This window comes from Hyalella azteca, unplaced genomic scaffold (assembly GCF_000764305.2).
Source record: "Hyalella azteca isolate HAZT.00-mixed unplaced genomic scaffold, Hazt_2.0.2 contig4411, whole genome shotgun sequence".
Taxonomy (NCBI): Eukaryota; Metazoa; Arthropoda; class Malacostraca; order Amphipoda; family Hyalellidae; genus Hyalella; species Hyalella azteca.
Window position 1 is genome coordinate 65123 of NW_025934628.1, and position 17406 is coordinate 82528.

General features: G+C 37.9%; 1 protein-coding gene across 1 annotated transcript; it reads right to left on the bottom strand.

Moving 5' to 3' along the window:
• Nucleotides 1-841: 841 nt before the first annotated feature.
• Nucleotides 842-11837, bottom strand: LOC108676163 (sulfite oxidase-like). The gene is made up of 10 exons (XM_018164209.2): nucleotides 11509-11837; nucleotides 8423-8655; nucleotides 7839-8015; nucleotides 7436-7546; nucleotides 6273-6432; nucleotides 5290-5476; nucleotides 4672-4803; nucleotides 3813-4005; nucleotides 3195-3395; nucleotides 842-2726 (listed from the first exon to the last, which is right to left on the bottom strand). Exons 1-10 carry the CDS (start codon nucleotides 11526-11528, stop codon nucleotides 2428-2430), a joined length of 1713 nt encoding a protein of 570 aa, XP_018019698.1. The 5' UTR covers nucleotides 11529-11837; the 3' UTR covers nucleotides 842-2427.
• Nucleotides 11838-17406: the final 5569 nt, after the last annotated feature.

Here is a 17406-nt window from a genome sequence, read left to right on the forward strand (position 1 = left end):
GCTGGCGACGTTATCTTTTGACCTCCGGTGCGAAATACGCTTGAACCATTCTACTACTGCTACTTCATACTACTTAATGTAATTATGATACGGATGATCTTATTGTTAATACCTTCTTGTTGGCCTCGGGAAAAATTTTCGTCTTTGTTTTTTCACGGAAATGTTGCCGTCATTACGTGACACGCGAACCCGCCTACGCATAGACTGTTAATTTTTTTACTATCATTCTGTCACGGAGGACACTATTTTTACTTCTGTGAAATTATTTTGTAGTTTTCTAGAAATTCTCTCCACCAATGATCTCATCTTTGCGATGCAAAAGATTCACATTGAACAAGCCTCTTTTCAATAAGAATTTACGTATGAATCTATTTGAGCCAACTATTTTGTGAATGTCATCATTCTGTTGCACGCAACAGTTCTTCAGTTCGGTTAATATTTGGTAGAATTATGCCACAGGATATCGATACGGCCGTTTACTTTCGACGGTTAAATTGTCGCGCGATTTTTTGCGCTCCTGCCTTATCGCTTCTACAGTAAATTAAAATTTTATTTTCTTCGTGTAGAAAATGTAATCTAGAGTTACCTTCTCATTCTGGGACAGTATTTTTGATTCACTCTAATTTTAATGTTGGATTACGTCACTCTATCAGTTGCCTTTCGTGGATGAACAAAGAAGCAAATCGACTAATTTTTCTTCCCTTCTTTGGTAACATTTTCCGGATGACCGCGGATAATTCCTTGGTTCCAGAATCGCGGAGAATACCTTCATACCTCCATAACCTGCTTGTCTTTGTACTGCGTGGGAGCGAGGATGATCTTCGAAAATAATATGATCGTGCGAGAATCAAAACAAAATTTATTCGATTAAAAATACTGTAACATTTCAAGCACTTGATCAAACATAGCATTATCAATCAACAAGACATGTTATTCAGGTGCAGATCCTAGTTAGCGCTGCTCTATCTTGCTCATTTATTAACACATAACACATTTATTATCCTTAATCGACTTCTTGATCGACATTAGAATCCGTCAGTGATTTTCGTCCGGTTGAGAAAATAATTTGAGTTACCATTGTATTGTTAGTAGCGTGTTTGGGTTAACTGAAGAGTATCTCGTATTACCGTATGACAAGAATTGGATCAAGGGTATCGCGCATTACCGTATGACATGAAGTGTATCAAGAGTATCACGTAATACCGTATGACATGAAGTGGATCGAGAGTATCACGTATTACCGTATGACAAACTGCAGTAACCAAGCACCATATCGGAACGCACCTACAAAAGTAGGTAAGTAGCGTATAGCAGAAGTAATTAGAAGTTTTAACATTTAATTGGTTTATAATAGTTTAAAGGTACGAAAGCATACAGTTGACAGGAGTAATTCCCTGATTCGATTCATAAATATTAGATATCTTTTCATACATTCAGATTCATATAATAGATCTCTCTTCATATATTCCGATTCATATATTAGATAGCTTTTCATCCATTCAGATTCATGATTTACATCGCTCCCTCTTAAGTCCGACTTCACATGAAATAATTATTACGAACATTAGCAGGGAAGCCAATACTAATAAAGTTTATCACACTGAGTTGAAGTCTATGAATCAAAACAAACCATTTTGCGTCCGAAACACCCTTGTCAACACAACAATGAAAACCGCGTAGTGCAGTTACAAAATGAGTGACGAATCCTTTAGTTCAGTCGAGAGCTGCCTCAACAGGAGGATGAAGCATGTAACAAAACTAGAGCGTTGGTTACAGGTAAGAGTTGTTGGAAGTTTACAATAGCCCTGCCCCGAACTATCATAACAAATCAAGCACGCATAGAAACGACGACAGATGATACCAGAAAAAGTCATCCCAAAGCTTAATCATAACAAACAGAATATAATAATAATATATTTCACTTTCATTTGTTCTAATAACTACCAGTAAATAAATAATCCTCCATAAGTATAAACAATAAAGCTGGTTTATAGAACTTTTCGATGCACGATTATGTCCATTGCTCTGTACTAGAATAAATTGCTACTTCTGAACTTGAGAGGATCGTTCAATTCACTTAGGTATAAGCGACGAGTATTTCACAATACTCGGGGTAATTCTCTGGTTTGACACGAATATCCTATTAAAAAATATCAGCAACTTCGAATTTCCAGACGGGCTGGAAATCATTCGATTGCCATCTGCACGTATGTAAACCCGTAATTAATTAATTTAAAAATTCGTCATGCGTGATCGCATTGAGCAGCATATTTCAATGAAGAGCGCGCCAGGAGATAAAACAGATATTTATGTAATAAATTAAAAATGAAAACAGTACCAAATTAAATTCACACCCTTCATAAAAACATACCTACATAAATCTATTGTAAAAAAAGGATATGAGTAGCAATAAAGTGCGTCCTTGTCTCATTTGAGTTTAATGCTGATCCTGTGGTATGCGTGGCTGAGAACACCCCTCAGGTTCCAAATGTTCTCAAAGTTCTCAGGCTGCGTGTTGTAGTTTGAGTCGACGGCTTTAACAACCAGATCAAGACTCTTGGTGCCCTTCGGCACCTCGACCTGAGTTTTCCACAGGGTCCAGCCCCAGGCCTTTGGATGCTCGGCTGCGTCGGATTCTAGCGTCTCCACCTCGCGCCACGACGCTCCACCGTCGCTCGAAATGTCCACGCGCACGATCTTGCGCCCACCACCGCTGTATGCGTACCCTGCAGGAAACAGGCATTAGCCTACACTTTTAGCGTGTAGGAATAGCCTTTGCTTTTAGCCGTGTAGGAATAGCCTCTACTTTTAGCAGTATAGGAATAGCCTATACTTTTAGCCGTGTAGGAATAGCCAATAACTTTAGCGTATAGGAATAGCCTATACTATTAGCCGTATAGGAATAACCTATACTTTTAGTTGTATAGGAATAACCTATACTCTTAGCCGTATATGAATAGCCTATACTATTAGAAGTATAGGAATAACCTATACTATTAGCCGTATATAGGAATAACCTATACTTTTAGCCGTATAGGAATAGCCTATACTATTAGAAGTATAGGAATAACCTATACTATTAGCCGTATATAGGAATAACCTATACTTTTAGCCGTATAGGAATAGCCTTAATTATTGACATACATAAGTAAGCTAATACTATCCGTTGGACGCGGCAGGAAGATAAGACTCACCCTTGACATTAATCTTGCCGTCAACAAGAGTGACAGTTTCACCGTCGCCAGGGTCGCATATGGCAGACACAACAGGCATCTCCTGGATGGCGGGACTCTTGCTGAAGTCCACGGTGTCCCAGTCCACATTGGGGGCGAAGCCTTTGTAGTCATTCTGCTGCCAGTGAGAGTCCGACTCTACATCAGAAACGATGATGCGACCTGCGGCAAAATAACTGAAATTACTGAATTTATTATATACTAATATTTCATTCTTATAACAATGCATTGTACGTGGCTCCTTCAATCTAAAGAACTACAGTATGTTATTCACATGGTACTTCAAAAGCTTAATACATGCAAAATTACAATTCCTTCAATTGCTAAGTATCGGTTACCAACAATATTGAAAATAGGCACGTAACAAAAGAAAAAATACGTTTTTCTTGTTATCTTGGCTGTTAAGTGTTTATAATGCATGCCAATGCCGCGTTATATAATTCAAATGTTCATTTATGAAATAAACATCAAAAATATGCGAAAGTTCCTCAAACTCATTGAAAGTGTTTTTACATCACAAATGGCGTCGTGAGATTGCAAAAAATGCCACTGAACATCACTGGCCCGCCCAGCTCTCACCAAGCCACTTGACATTCCTGGCCCCAACTACGCCGGGCACGATGACTCTGACGGGGTAGCCATGGTCCCGGGGCAGAGGCTCGCCGTTCATCTCGTACGCAAGGATGACCTCCCCGATGCGCTCCACTGCCTTCCACAGCGGGATGCTGGCTCCGAATGGGTGACTTGTGGGGTCAAGGTCCAGGCCTTCAAACTGTTAACAACAACCATAGATAATTATAATTATCAGCTTGCGTGGTAATGAGAAAAAGTGAAAAAATAGGCCAACTTACGATATTTTGCTAAAATGATAAAACCGTAGAATAACTGACTTTTTATTAATAGAATTTTACTGCGTTACCTTGTACAACGCATCACCTTGTTAGGCGAGCTATCATATTGCTGCTGTAGGCAAGCAAGCTATCGTGCTTCAGGTATCTAATTCAGCTTGGCTTCACAGAACATTCCCCAAGCGTTTCCATCAACCTTCAAACTCGCGAACACTGTAATAAGATCTAGAAAAACTCCAAACTCCTAATCCTCAAATACAGACGACACAGCAAGCCATGTTCACCTACACGTGTATTTACTGGGTTCACGTGGTTCACCTGCACGTGGCAGGACTGGGTTCACGTGGTTCACCTGCACATGCTTGGACTGGGTTCCCGTGGTTCACCTGCACATACTTGGACTGGGTTCACGTGGTTCACCTGCACGTGCTTGGCCTGGGTTCACGTGGTTCACCTGCACATGCTTGGCCTGGGTTCACGTGGTTCACCTGCACATGCTTGGCCTGGGTTCACGTGGTTCACCTGCACGTGGCAGGACTGGGTTCACGTGGTTCACCTGCACAGGCTTGGTCTGGGTTCACGTGGTTCACCTGCACATGCTTGGCCTCTGTGTTGGTCTCGTCGAGGCCTGCTGCTCTGAGGACGTCAGAGAGGCGCGCGCCCGTCCACGTGGCGTTGCTGATGGCCGCCGCGCCCCAGCTCAGGCCCTTCACTGGCCGCACCTGCAGCGTTAAATCATTTATGCATTATGTATGTATGCATTGAGCATTTATGCCATGAGCGTTATGTCAAACGCTCAACGCCATACATTAAACTGATCGATGATATGATGAATGAAATGCATTCAAAATGGCTTGAGAAAGAAATGTGCAATCAAATGGTTAACTAAATTCAACATTAAATGTTGAATAGAATATATTAAAGATAAAGGTAAGATAATGTTTTGTGAATATTGCTTGAATTATAAGTAAATTTATGAGGATTATTAATTGAAAAAACACGTTCAAAATAAGCATAAGAGAATTAGCGTGATGACTACAGTAGCAAAAAAATATAACTCAGTACTCACTGCAGTGAGTGACAGAAAGCGCATTTTCTCGTCGACGAAAACGTGAAGTCACGGACGGACAGACGGACGGACGGACATGGCGAGCACAATATCGCTTTTTTTCTCCTATATGAGAAAATGCGCTAAAAAAACATTATACCTTGACCATCTCAGAGCGCCGGTTGCCCCCGCACTGCACGGCTGCCGTGATCGTGTGTCGGGGGAACTTCTTTATGTCGGCTAGGGAGAGGCTGAGCTCCCGCACACCCAACCCAGACACCTCCAGCGTGTACTCGTTCTCCTTCACATCAGGCACTGGCAGGTGGTTGCGCACAAAGAACAGCTCGCTGCACACAATGTGCATGTGAATGTCAAGAGTAGTAGAAAGAACAGCTCGCTGCTCATAATGTGCACGTGAATGTCAATAGAAGTCAAGGATAGAACTTAGGTGTCAATACCACTCTGGTTATGGTATCGTCCGGTTACTACGATACCAATACCATGGTGGTTTGGACGTAATAAGAGTCTGTGGTTCGACTTTATGTACAGAAGAGAATTAATTGATTTGATATTTTCCTGTATTCTAAATACGGGCGAAAATTCAGGAATGTCATATAATAGTTAGCCTACATTTGTTGTAAGAACAATTTTTTGGTTTCCATAGACGAAGCTCTAAATTAGTCCCGTCATATAATAGTTGACTGAAAAAATCAGGTGGATCAGTTCATTTGAATTGGATGAGCGAAGTGAAAAAAAGAATAATTGTAAGCATGTCTACATGTTTGCCAACCAGATGAATTATTTGGATCCCAGTTGCAGCGGCATGCAAGGCAGAGCATTCTTTTTCCAGAACTTCTGATGCATCTTCGATTTTTGAAAGCCTCTAAAATAGCTTCACATTTTTCAGCATAGAAACAGATTCATGTCATCTATCCAAAACACATAGAATAACAGCAACCATACCAACACATATTTCAATTAATTTCTTTCATGTCTTAAACTAAAAGCTCTAATTATCAGACGTGGAACTTGACTTGACGAACGATTAAATCTCGGACTGCAGTACAAGTACTTGAGTTATACAAAATCAACATCAGTGAGGGGCAGGGAAAATGTCAACAGCTGCTGCAGACTGTGCCTGACTTGGGCGTGATGAGATGCTCGACGAGCAGAGAGAGCGGCGGCTCGCCGTTAAATGGAGTTTTGGAGGCAGGTTTGAGGGCCACGTGTCGTCGTGGCTCCAGGGCGTACGGGTCGGTCATGTTGGCCGTTGACACGCCCACATCGTCCTCGCGCAGGTTACCTGCATTCATCAACAAAATGATTAAATATCAAGTGCAACTATCATGAAAAACTTGCATCAGCTATAAACTGATGTTTGCTTGAACCTCGTAACGCTGCACAATTTTACATAATAATTGTACTTACTGTAATGACAATTGTTTCTTATCAACTGGATGAAGGTTGAATTATGACTATTGCGTAAGGCCTCTAAAGGATCTCAGTACCATAGAACAATATTTGTATTTGCAACGTTTTAAATGATATTTCTCTTAGTAAGGCAAAATTTCTGCAAAACATTAGGACGTTGAACTCCAAACAGTACAGTACCAATAACTCTTCAAATAAAAATAATAGAAGCAAGAGAAAAAGTATTCAAATGAACAACGCTCTGAAGATTCTACTACAAGCAACCACGAGAAAAGCGTGAAGTACAGTTTTTCATCACTATTAGTGAATAATTTTCAGTAGGTACGCAGATTTTCATCACCTTCCCTACCTATGGTAGTAAACTAGTCAATAAGTTGCATACTGAGTGGCATAGACATGTGACATTGTGTATTCCATTTGATTACAATAGTGTCTTGTTTAAGGAACTAAAGGACTGAGAACATGGAGACATGGAACGTCATGTGGTTCAGCGAGTAAGAAACTCTTATGTTAACTATGTTTCAAAACAATGGGTGGTCGATTAGAATGTAATGAATAAAACTGCATGGGAATATTTTCTTGAATTTATTGTTTAAGTACGGATTTATTGACAGTACCTCTATGTTAAAAATTAATGAAATTAAATTGTTCAAAAACGTGACATCTTCTGACTTAGTCATCTATGAGATATGACTAATGACTAAGATATGACTGCTAATGTAAGGAGATGAATGAAAGTAATATTGCACAAATTTGTTCACGTCATTGTAAAAGGAAACTACACACTAAATTCGTATATGCTTTACCATCTTTATTCAACAATCAACCTTCCTATCTTCATTCAACCCATCTCTGTAATGATTATTATTATTCACCAATTCTGTAGGTCTCAAACAACTCCAGGACATCAGCTCGTTTGTGCACAGCATAGAGCGTCCAGAACGGCTCTACTGAACCGCCAGCACCGAGAAGAATTTTGTCTCCACCTGAAAGGTAAAATTCAAAGAAAATATTGCATTTATGCATAATCAAAGAACATTTGTACACATATGTTATCAATAAAATAGCTTTTGATGCAAAACTTGCAGCTGTGGCATAGTATAAATATAATTGCACATTAGGCAGAAGTTAAAATTTTTGAGAAATTTCGAGCATCGCATAGGCTGCATGTCAGCTACTATGATTTAAAGCTAGAGATAGAATCTCTAGAAAATCAGAGGGGCAACATTTGTTCATCTTTTCTGAAATATAAACCGTTCCAGTTAAAAATGTACCAACCAGGATGATGTGAGATAAAATCTGTGATGTCATAAACGCCGTTGTTGAAGCAGACCCAAACACGGTCATCAACACTCGCATGTTTGGCCACGTCATCCAGAGAATACTCAGGCAACCCAGGTTTCCTTACACCGAAGCGTTTCTTCAGTTCTTCATCAATCAACACAGGGGCTTCAGCTGAAAGCAAATATTTAATATCAACAAAAACAATAAATCTAATGAACAGTTACAACTTTTTTCCAGATTTATTAGGTGTTAATGGCCATATCCCGTCCATTTCTTCATATGAGGAAGGTATGAACAGTTTCTTCTAGTAATTTGAATAATATTACTGCATAAAGCATCTTAAAGTCACAAATACAAACATAATTTGTGAAGGTGAACCTTTCAATCCATTAATTATTTTTACTCAGCAACTATTGATTTGTGGCATGGCCAAAGGTCCCCTCTAATTTAAGGGGAAAGTCTGATTGACAGTAACATTTGCATATTAATAATTATATTTATCATGATCTACATAATTATTATATATCAATGTATTCTAAATATTTAATTTTTCCCAATAAATATTTGATTTATAACACCTTTGAGTTTGTTGAAATCAGCAGAGCTAAACGCCCAAGCAGTAGCCACAGCTCCTCCAAATACGGCAATGGCTGTGCCATATCCAGCCTTCCTGTTCCATCCTCTTTTTTGTCCATCAGAGCCGTGATTTGCATGCCCGTGGAGTTTATTACAGTGTTGTCTAGAGTGCAGGCAGCCATAGAAAGAAGTTGGCAAGGAAGTCCAATGAGCTCCACTCAATGCAATTGCAACTCTGTAATAAGGAAAATTGTATAGCACATTGATATAGTAAGCAATAATTTTGCAGTAGAAAATGCTAGTACCATAAAAAAAAATAAAGGGCAGATCGGGATGAGCCAAAAAAAAAAAATAAAGGGCAGATCGGGATGAGCCAAACAAAATAAATTTATTTAAGCAAAAAATAATACTTGACATATTAACTATATTGAACTAGGTCACACATGGTGATTACACCATGTAATGTTAAGTTGTTCATACCTGAAGGAGTAAATTTAACATCAAACCCTTGTCATTGCCAATTGTTAGTGTTATTTGTACTTGAGCCCAGTAACTTGAGTTACTGCCAATAGTCAATGGATTATACATGACAGTATTACTGAGAAAAACATACTTTTCCCAAAAAAAGTTTAAAGTTGTAAACTTTTTATGTGAACAAAATATGGACTAGGTCCATGGTTACCATTACTAATTCATTATTATGATATTAAATTATTCAGACAATTGAGGAAATTCAATACTCAATACAGCATTATCACTCCCAATTTGAGAATATTTTTGCAATATATTTCTTTACTTGAAGAACTAAATGAGCTTCTGCAGTCAACAGCAGCTGATGGCTTTTGAGTTAGCTGTGGCTCACTGTATCCAACTTGAACTTGAATCAGATACTATCCTTATAATATATTCATACAAAAATAAATCATTGCCAATGTAATTGCTGAAGGATATAATGTTGCATGAGAAAGAAACAACCTTAATGTCTGCATTGCTGACAATTCAAACTACTTTGAACTTTATTATGAATAATATATCTCTCAAAATTTATTATTTCACTGGTTACATAAATGCTCATTTTATACAAAAATTTTTACATGACAAGAAGAATTTCAAAACAGCTTTTTTTTAGAGAAGAATAAAGAACTTTAAATCCCTAAATGGGCTTAGTTTAGTCTTTGTATATATAGTTCTGTTAATTGTTTCTGGTATATTGATAAGTTCAGAGGCTTGGATGAATATTACCCATAAAATGGACAGAGTTATTTAATGCTAATGAACAGGCATGTACAACAAATTCATCACATGCTATTATATATGCTCTTTAACGTCAGTAACGTTAGAATATTTATTTGGATAAATAGACTATTCCCTTTGGTAAATCATCTATTTACCAAATATTGTAAAAAACTTACATAGGTACTTATCACTCAAACATTTTGTTTGGCCAAAATCACATACATATATCATTTCTTTGTATTGAAAATTCTGCAGCTCAAAAGTCCTGTATATACATTATTTAAGATGGAAAATTTGGGGCTTTAATGTACAGAAATTATTCCAAGAAAATGTTAACTTTCATGGTTCAGTCCAAATTTTTGGGGCCCAAAGAGTATTGGTTAAAGCTTTCACAGTTGCAATCATATCAAATAACAATAAAAATGAGTTTCATTGACAAAAATAAAAAAGAATCTTATTGAGTATTAACTTGTTTCTAAAGTGACAATAAAAAATTGGTCTTACTATTTATATTAAAATTATTATGTTAATATGTTTGCGCAAAGCCTAGAAATGTCCAGCTCAAAAAATGAGTCTGTGACTCAAAAATGTCTTCCCATGGCTTAGAAAATGGATTAATGATCCAAATTTTTTTCAAAGCTGAAAAATTTATGAACTTCATAAATTCAAAAATTCAGTCATGGCTCAGAGACTGGAAAGTCCCATACCATAGATACTTTCCATACTATTTGACAAAATAGACTCAAATTTGATTTCTTTATAAGTTAAAAAAAACAATTGTAATTCAAGCCAATAACTTTGTGCAGGCAACTTGTAAATGCAACAACAGTTTCAGGAAAAATTGTCAAGCCATTACAAGCCATGTGGTAAACTTGAAGAATAGCAATTGACAGAAGATTTATGACTGTATGCCTATACCAATCAAGATTAGAAATTTCCTACTTAATACTTATTACTCAAATGTTATGGCTCAAAAGTGACATTCAATATTTTTTAAATCTATGAGGTTTCATGGATCCAATTTGGGTAAGTTTGAATTCATTTTTAGATGAATTAGTAAAATAAGATTATGTAAGTGATCACTCTGTTTCTCACATTGGAAAATTGAACAAAAGCCAGTGAATGGGCAAAAATCCTGTGCTTTCACCTATTTTTATGAACCTAGACTAATATATGTAATTATAGGAAAAATTCATATTTTTCCTATAATTACATTTATCTTGCATACCTATATACATGCTTAGATAAAATAAAACTTCTTCATGATTTTTTATTTAGTTAGTTTTTGATAATAATCCACTAATTTGAGAAAATGGTAGAAGTGATTCTATTCTGAAAGAAAAGAATGAGTTAACAACTTAACATCAATGCCACATAAGTTGCCGCTCAGCACTCAGCAGAAACTATACATACCTTACCACTCATCACTGAAAACCATATGATATGAACTGGTCAGTCAATTTGGAATATTGGGCAGACATTTCCTATAATCACCAGTAAACTATCAAATCAATTTTTGAAAATTGCAGGTAAAAATAATCAGTGTTTCTCATTTTTTCACTGAAGAAAATGGGGATAAAGCCTTAAGAAGAGGTGAAATTGGCCAGATTCATGGACGTTTTTGTCCAATTTATGGGTGTCTTCTGCCCAATTATCCACTTTGGGTGGTCAGAACTACTATTTGAAACAATTACATAATAACTATAACTACCATTTCAATTGTGCTAGTAAAATATGGTTGTTTTGTTTATATAATATATAGTTTCCATTGAAGGCAGGTGCGTGCTGCTGCTGGCAATGTTATGAGCATTGACAGCAAGATAGGTAAAAATAAATTCAAACTCCAGCTTACCTTTTAGAGACAGCAAGCATGGTTATTTATATATTGTCCTACAAATTACAATTGTTCTATAATTTCAAATTGAATCTGGCAAATGTTTCCTTCCAAAATAAACACTAAAATACCTAGTGAATAGAAATTACTATGAATGGAGCTAATTTAGTAGTGCAAGTTGTTGCATTGACAGGCTGTTAGAAAGTTTTTTCATTGTCTTGCAGATTTGTATATTGTAATCAATATGGGTCACAATTAAATCCTGGAGGCATTGAATTTTTTACTGCTTTTTAGAGCTTTAGGTTTACAGGTAACAACTCCCAGACGAAGCACAATTTCAAGAAATCACAACTTATACTTTTGTAAGAGCACTTTACTTCATTTTAGAAGTCAAAGAGTTCTTCTTCCTCGTGAGGTGTCCATGCTGATGCTGAGTGGACTTAAAGCCTCAGGTCTGCCTGATGAATGACCATTGGGCCTGACAGCTTGTTGCTACAGTTTTTAGCCTCTTGTATTGGACAGACCATCAATGCTCTCTTGTGAGTGATCAGTTCGCATGTGCTCAATACAGATAATTTGGAGTTTTAAAAAGACAAAATAAGCTTACGTATTTGATACAAAGTGCAAGTAAATAATATAAAATTGCTTGAAAAACCTCCCTACATACTCCAAACAGTCAAAAGTTATGAGTTGGTAATGAATTTGCAAACAATAATAGCATATAGCACTGCATTTAGGCAAATGAATTATTTATGAAGGGTTTTCAATACATTTTTTTTCAATCCCCAGTGCTTTAATACTAATAAAGTGACAGCTAGTTAAAGTTAAATTAGTGCATGGGAATGTGAATAAGTGTTTTTAGAGCGAGTTGATTTTTCATGGTCCTGCTTATCTGGTGCTTATAGTGATAGTCTCATATTGACCTGCTGGCTGCCACTCACCCATGCTGGTGTCGGACCTACTGTACATCATTAGATGAGCCTGCTTTCTGGCAATGAAGACTTCCTTGCTGACCTGTCACAATGTCACAGACCTGCTAAGATTATCGATTATCCTGGCTCTAAGATAGGTAAGTAAAGAGAACACTTGTGGGATTTTATTTGTTTGTATTTTAGAGTTTGTGGTGTCCAATTTATTGATATTTGGCAGCCCAATATTTATTTGCGAGTTCTAAATTTTTGAGTGCAGTGCACATCCTAGCTAGTTTACAGCCTGTAGCTCTTATTTCTAGTCAAAATCAATTTTCATGATTGCAAAATTTTCATAATGGCAACTTTTGGGAAGCTTGAAGATTTGAGTTAAATAAAAAAAATAATTAGTGTCAATCAGTTTTGTATCCTTGACAAGTTGATGACTGACTAATTCTTATATCGAGATCTTTTGGAGACAGATCAAAGCAGAGTTTCAACTTGTTGTGAACACCAGAATTGTGAATTGAGGTTGAGTAGATCCTGCATAGCAATTCAAGATTTAATAACACTCTTGACATGCATCTCAGTCCTTAATTTTAATAGGGAAATGCTTGTAAAGAATATCCCTTTAAATGGTGTTTTACAGAATACAGTTTTGCATCAGATAGATTAACATGCATTCATGTGTTTCAGGGGTTTATTAGTTGAATAGATCCTAGGTTTCTGGGTTTCCCTGTCCCTGCATCTTTGCAGATTGCAGAGTGGCCAATGTGGAGCATATTGGGCCAGTTCAGAACAGAATTACCAACACAATTCTCCACTGTATCAGGCATGGAATATATCTACTTGGCAAGCTGCGACTGAATTTTTGGAGCTGTGGTTTTATGAATTTGCCAGCCGTGTTTCCATTTCTTTGAGCCACGATTTGATTTCTCCGAGCCGTGAATTCCATATCTCAGTCATTAAAAGCCATTTACAAGCCGGCAGCCAGCAGCCACAAACTTTTTACCAAGTCCCAACCAAGCACATGTTACCCCTAAATAGCCCTAATCTTTAATTTTACCCTAAAAACAGTCAATACTGACATTTTTCTTCACTAGAGTGGCAACTGATCATGCAATAATGCAGTCTGCCTTCTCTGATGTGACCGCAACTACGCAATCTGTAAGGAAACGTTTTAGATTGACTTGTTGTTTTGTTGTGCAGGATATTTTGGCAGGATTGTTGAAGTAGTGTGGATTGCGGAAATTGAAAATTTCATTAAACTAAGTTTGCGGAGTGCAAATTGTGATTTCTTCAATCAAACAAAAATACATGACATTAGAGCCACAAGATTTCATACCTACTATAATTATATGATAGCAGAGCCATGATATTTCACAAAAAAATAGGACTTTTCCAGCCCTGCACTGTATATTGCCTGTTCCTAGTGTTCTTACTGTTCAGTCTCCTCCACTTCTGGGCATTGGCCCAGCCCTCGGGGGCCCCACACCCCTGTTAAGATCACCAAATGCTTGTTTCCTTGGCTCAAGTTGCTTTGCCAGTTTGCCTCAACTTGAAACTGAAAGTTATTCTCAACTCGACTTGTTAATGAATCACAGACATCAACATTTAATATTTTATTACAACATCAGCTTCTAAAATTACGATACGCATTCAATCGTTCCATTGTTCACCATGTGTTCTGCTGCAACTTCTGCACTTCAGCTTTCAAAGGAGACCCCACCCTAAGTTCCCAACCAGAGTGAAGACTGAAGAAGAGTCATCCATTCCAATCCAACTGACTAAGAAGTATCAATGACAACTTGACCTCACTGCTTAGCCTACAAAGCCAAAATATAAACAATTTTTTAAAAATTTCAACAGGTGGCCAAGGAAAAGTGTGTGTGTGTGCTTTGTTGAAGGTGAAGAGATGACCTCACTCAGGCCAACTGTCACACCTGGACATGGCATTAATTGCTGGCTTTACAAATTTTCCACTTCCAGCTACAGTCAAATTTTTTTTGCTTGTAGGAGGCAGCTGTTATTTCAGGATTTCCTCATATTATTTCCAGTTAGATGGCATCATGGCAAGACCAAGGAAAAGGAATGTACAACCGGGGTGGATAGCTAGAGGTCAGCATAGCTCAAGTCCACAGTGTGATTCATATACCTTCCCAAGCATAATGCAGCCAGCATCTTCACAGCTTTCAACACAGAGCACCCACCACAACAGCGCTGTTCAGTCACAGGCACTGTTTTCAGTGTTTCACAGCACCAGAGCGCAGCAGGCCCTACCTACAACGCCTTACCCCAGCCCTACTCCTAACCTAACCTAATGTAAGGCATTGTACGTACATAGGGCCTGTTGCATGTTGCGCTATGGGCCTCCGGCCCGTTGTGTTCCGGCGCTGTGAAGCAGTGGCTGTGTTTTTCAAAGTTGGTGCGGTTGTTAGGGGCCACATGGTGGCATATGAATAAGTAAGGAGTTGTAAATTGCATGCATTAATTCTCTTCTCCTTTTTTTATCATCCCCAGTGTTTAAATACTAGTGAGATGGCCAGCTAGCCAGTTTAGTTTTCCCTGATTGTGCTCAACGGTGGAAGTGTAAATGAACCTGCATTCTGGGATTCTGGCCACGTTGACATCCTTGATGAACTGCCACCTACCTGCTAGGACCATTGCTGCTCTTTTATAGGCAAGTCCAGGGAACACTCTTGCCATGCATCTTAGTCCTTATTTTTACTAGTAAACTCTTTTGTAAATATCATCCTTTTTGCATTGAGGTTTTAGAACTGTACATTGGGTAGGATAATGTTTCTGGGTTCAAGTGTTGGATAGGGATTTATGTTCTTCTGTCCTGGCATTTTTGCAGAGCAGCAAATTCCAGAGCCAATCCAGGAGTGAACCAGAGAGCTGAGCTGGGCAAATCCGGGGCTAGTATTTGGGCCACTGCTGCGCAAGCTCAAGGAGTCTTGGGTTGGCCTGGACCACATGCCATGAAGGTGTTGAGCCAGCCTAGAGCCATGTGCACATCAAGCCAAGCACCCTCTAGTTGAATCCTTGCTGTCCATCACTGGTAAGACCACTGCCTTCTAGCTTCCTCTGCTCCTCAGTACTGCTTCCTCCTGACAGATATAACCAGGCTGGACACAAGACCAATTCCAAGACTGTTATTTCCTGTTTTATTTTTGGTTGTTTCCTCTTCATTATTCTGGCCCAGTTGAGTTAATTTAATGTTCACCATTTATTCAGTTTCTGCCAGTTTGGGCTAATGGTTTTCTTTTGATTTCACATGGTAGGCTCATCCCACCACCCATAAGCCCCAGACTGTCCCATCACTAACATGTTAACCTTCACCATTCATCTTCATGTGCCACTATTTTATTTAATATATTTTTTGCTTGGTTCTGCTTGGTCTGTCCTCCTGAGTTCCAGTTAATTGTTTCTCCGTTAGCTGGTACTATACTGGCCGGTCTGCTGACCTTTAGATGGGGCGACCCCCAACATGGTGATATGAGTCACACACAGCTCATTGATCTGAGGCTATGTGTAGATATTGCATGCTGATGGTGTGCGTTGGGCCCAAGCCTGCTTACAAGTCAATTTTGGTGGTTGCAGGTTGTAGGTGAAAAAGAAGTTGCATGATGACTGCCTGTAACACCTGGACTCAGCAATAGTTATTTAGTTGAAGTCTTCATCATGTTTCTCTCAATTTCATTTTCTTCTTTGCTGGCATGAGCTCTCCTTGTTGCCAACTGTCACAAAGGGAACCGGCGCGCAAGCCCCTGTTTGTCCGCGCCCCTTTGCGTTTTGTCTTTGGTACTTGCATTTTCATACTTACATGATCTCTCAGGGGTGTTATGAGGGTAAAAGTTTTTTATTTTTGTTTATAACTTGGTAAAAACTGACCGATTTTTTCAAACTTTTTCACTAGATGTGCACTGTTTTTCTGCAACTTTTTGTGTAGGTTTTTATCCAAAAAAGTTTATTTTTTTATAGAAAATGTTGAAAAACCAAAAAAAAATTCAAGGTGTTCTCGCACTTGTATCTCTGGTCTCAGGCTCACAATTTGATTCAAATCATTTTCCCTATATTCTTTGAGTCACGATGAATATTTTGATATGTAATATGCCCAGATAAAAAATTGTTTTATATTTTAATTATTCAATTTTGTATAATAAATTTAGCCCTTTTCCTTTTTTTAGTCTATATCTTTGTTGAACGACTTGCAAAAATTATGAAACTTTTTCATACTTTTTCTATGATTCATGACAAACATTTTGATGTATGACGTGTGTGTGTAAAAAATTATTTAGTATATAATTTTTCCACTTAAACTTTTTTTTGGTTTGGCGCCATATCTTTAGTAATATACCACAGAACAAATTGAAATTTTGCACTAAACTGCCTACGTGCATTGTAAACATGGAAATATATTCAACTTATTTTTAGAATTCAGATTTCTCCATATATAAAATAATTTTGATCCTCCAAATATTTTCCTCGTTTATAAAATGACAAAAGAGAAGAAAACCCAGACTGCCACGCTGGATGCCACCTTTGCCTAACCATCGCCATGACAACGGCACGTCAACAGAGTGTTCCCATAGTGACAGTTGTCAATACTGAACATGACTGCCCATTGAGAGGTGATTGTTTGAAGAACTCATTAAAAGAACAATGACTTGTTTGAAATAAATGGAAAGTTATATGCATTTTTTTTAATTCCTTATTATACATTGTTTGTCAAATTATGCAATGAAATTAGGCCCAAGATAATTGTTATAGTGCTGAATATTAGAATAGAAGTGTTGGAACTGTAGAAATGGGTCTTTGGCATGTTCCTGGATATCTTCATAGAATATTGTCTTATTCAACCTTTCATCTTTTTTGGTCCTGGTAAATCAAGTGCATCAAATATTTTGATGGAGCTTAGAGGACCCTGGTAAATTATCGTGGACCCTGGTAAATCGAGTGCATCAAATATTTTGATGGAGCCTAGACCAAATTGCCCCCCATCTAC

Excerpts from the sequence above, each read along its gene's own strand:
- LOC108676163 (XM_018164209.2), bottom strand. The coding sequence starts at position 11,528 with ATGCTTGCTGTCTCTAAAAG. Across the intron at positions 6,433-7,435 it reads GTTTGAGACCTACAGAATTG|GTAACCTGCGCGAGGACGAT; the intron begins GTGAATAATAAT and ends TGATGAATGCAG. Across the intron at positions 4,804-5,289 it reads GGCGCTCTGAGATGGTCAAG|GTGCGGCCAGTGAAGGGCCT; the intron begins GTATAATGTTTT and ends TTAACGCTGCAG.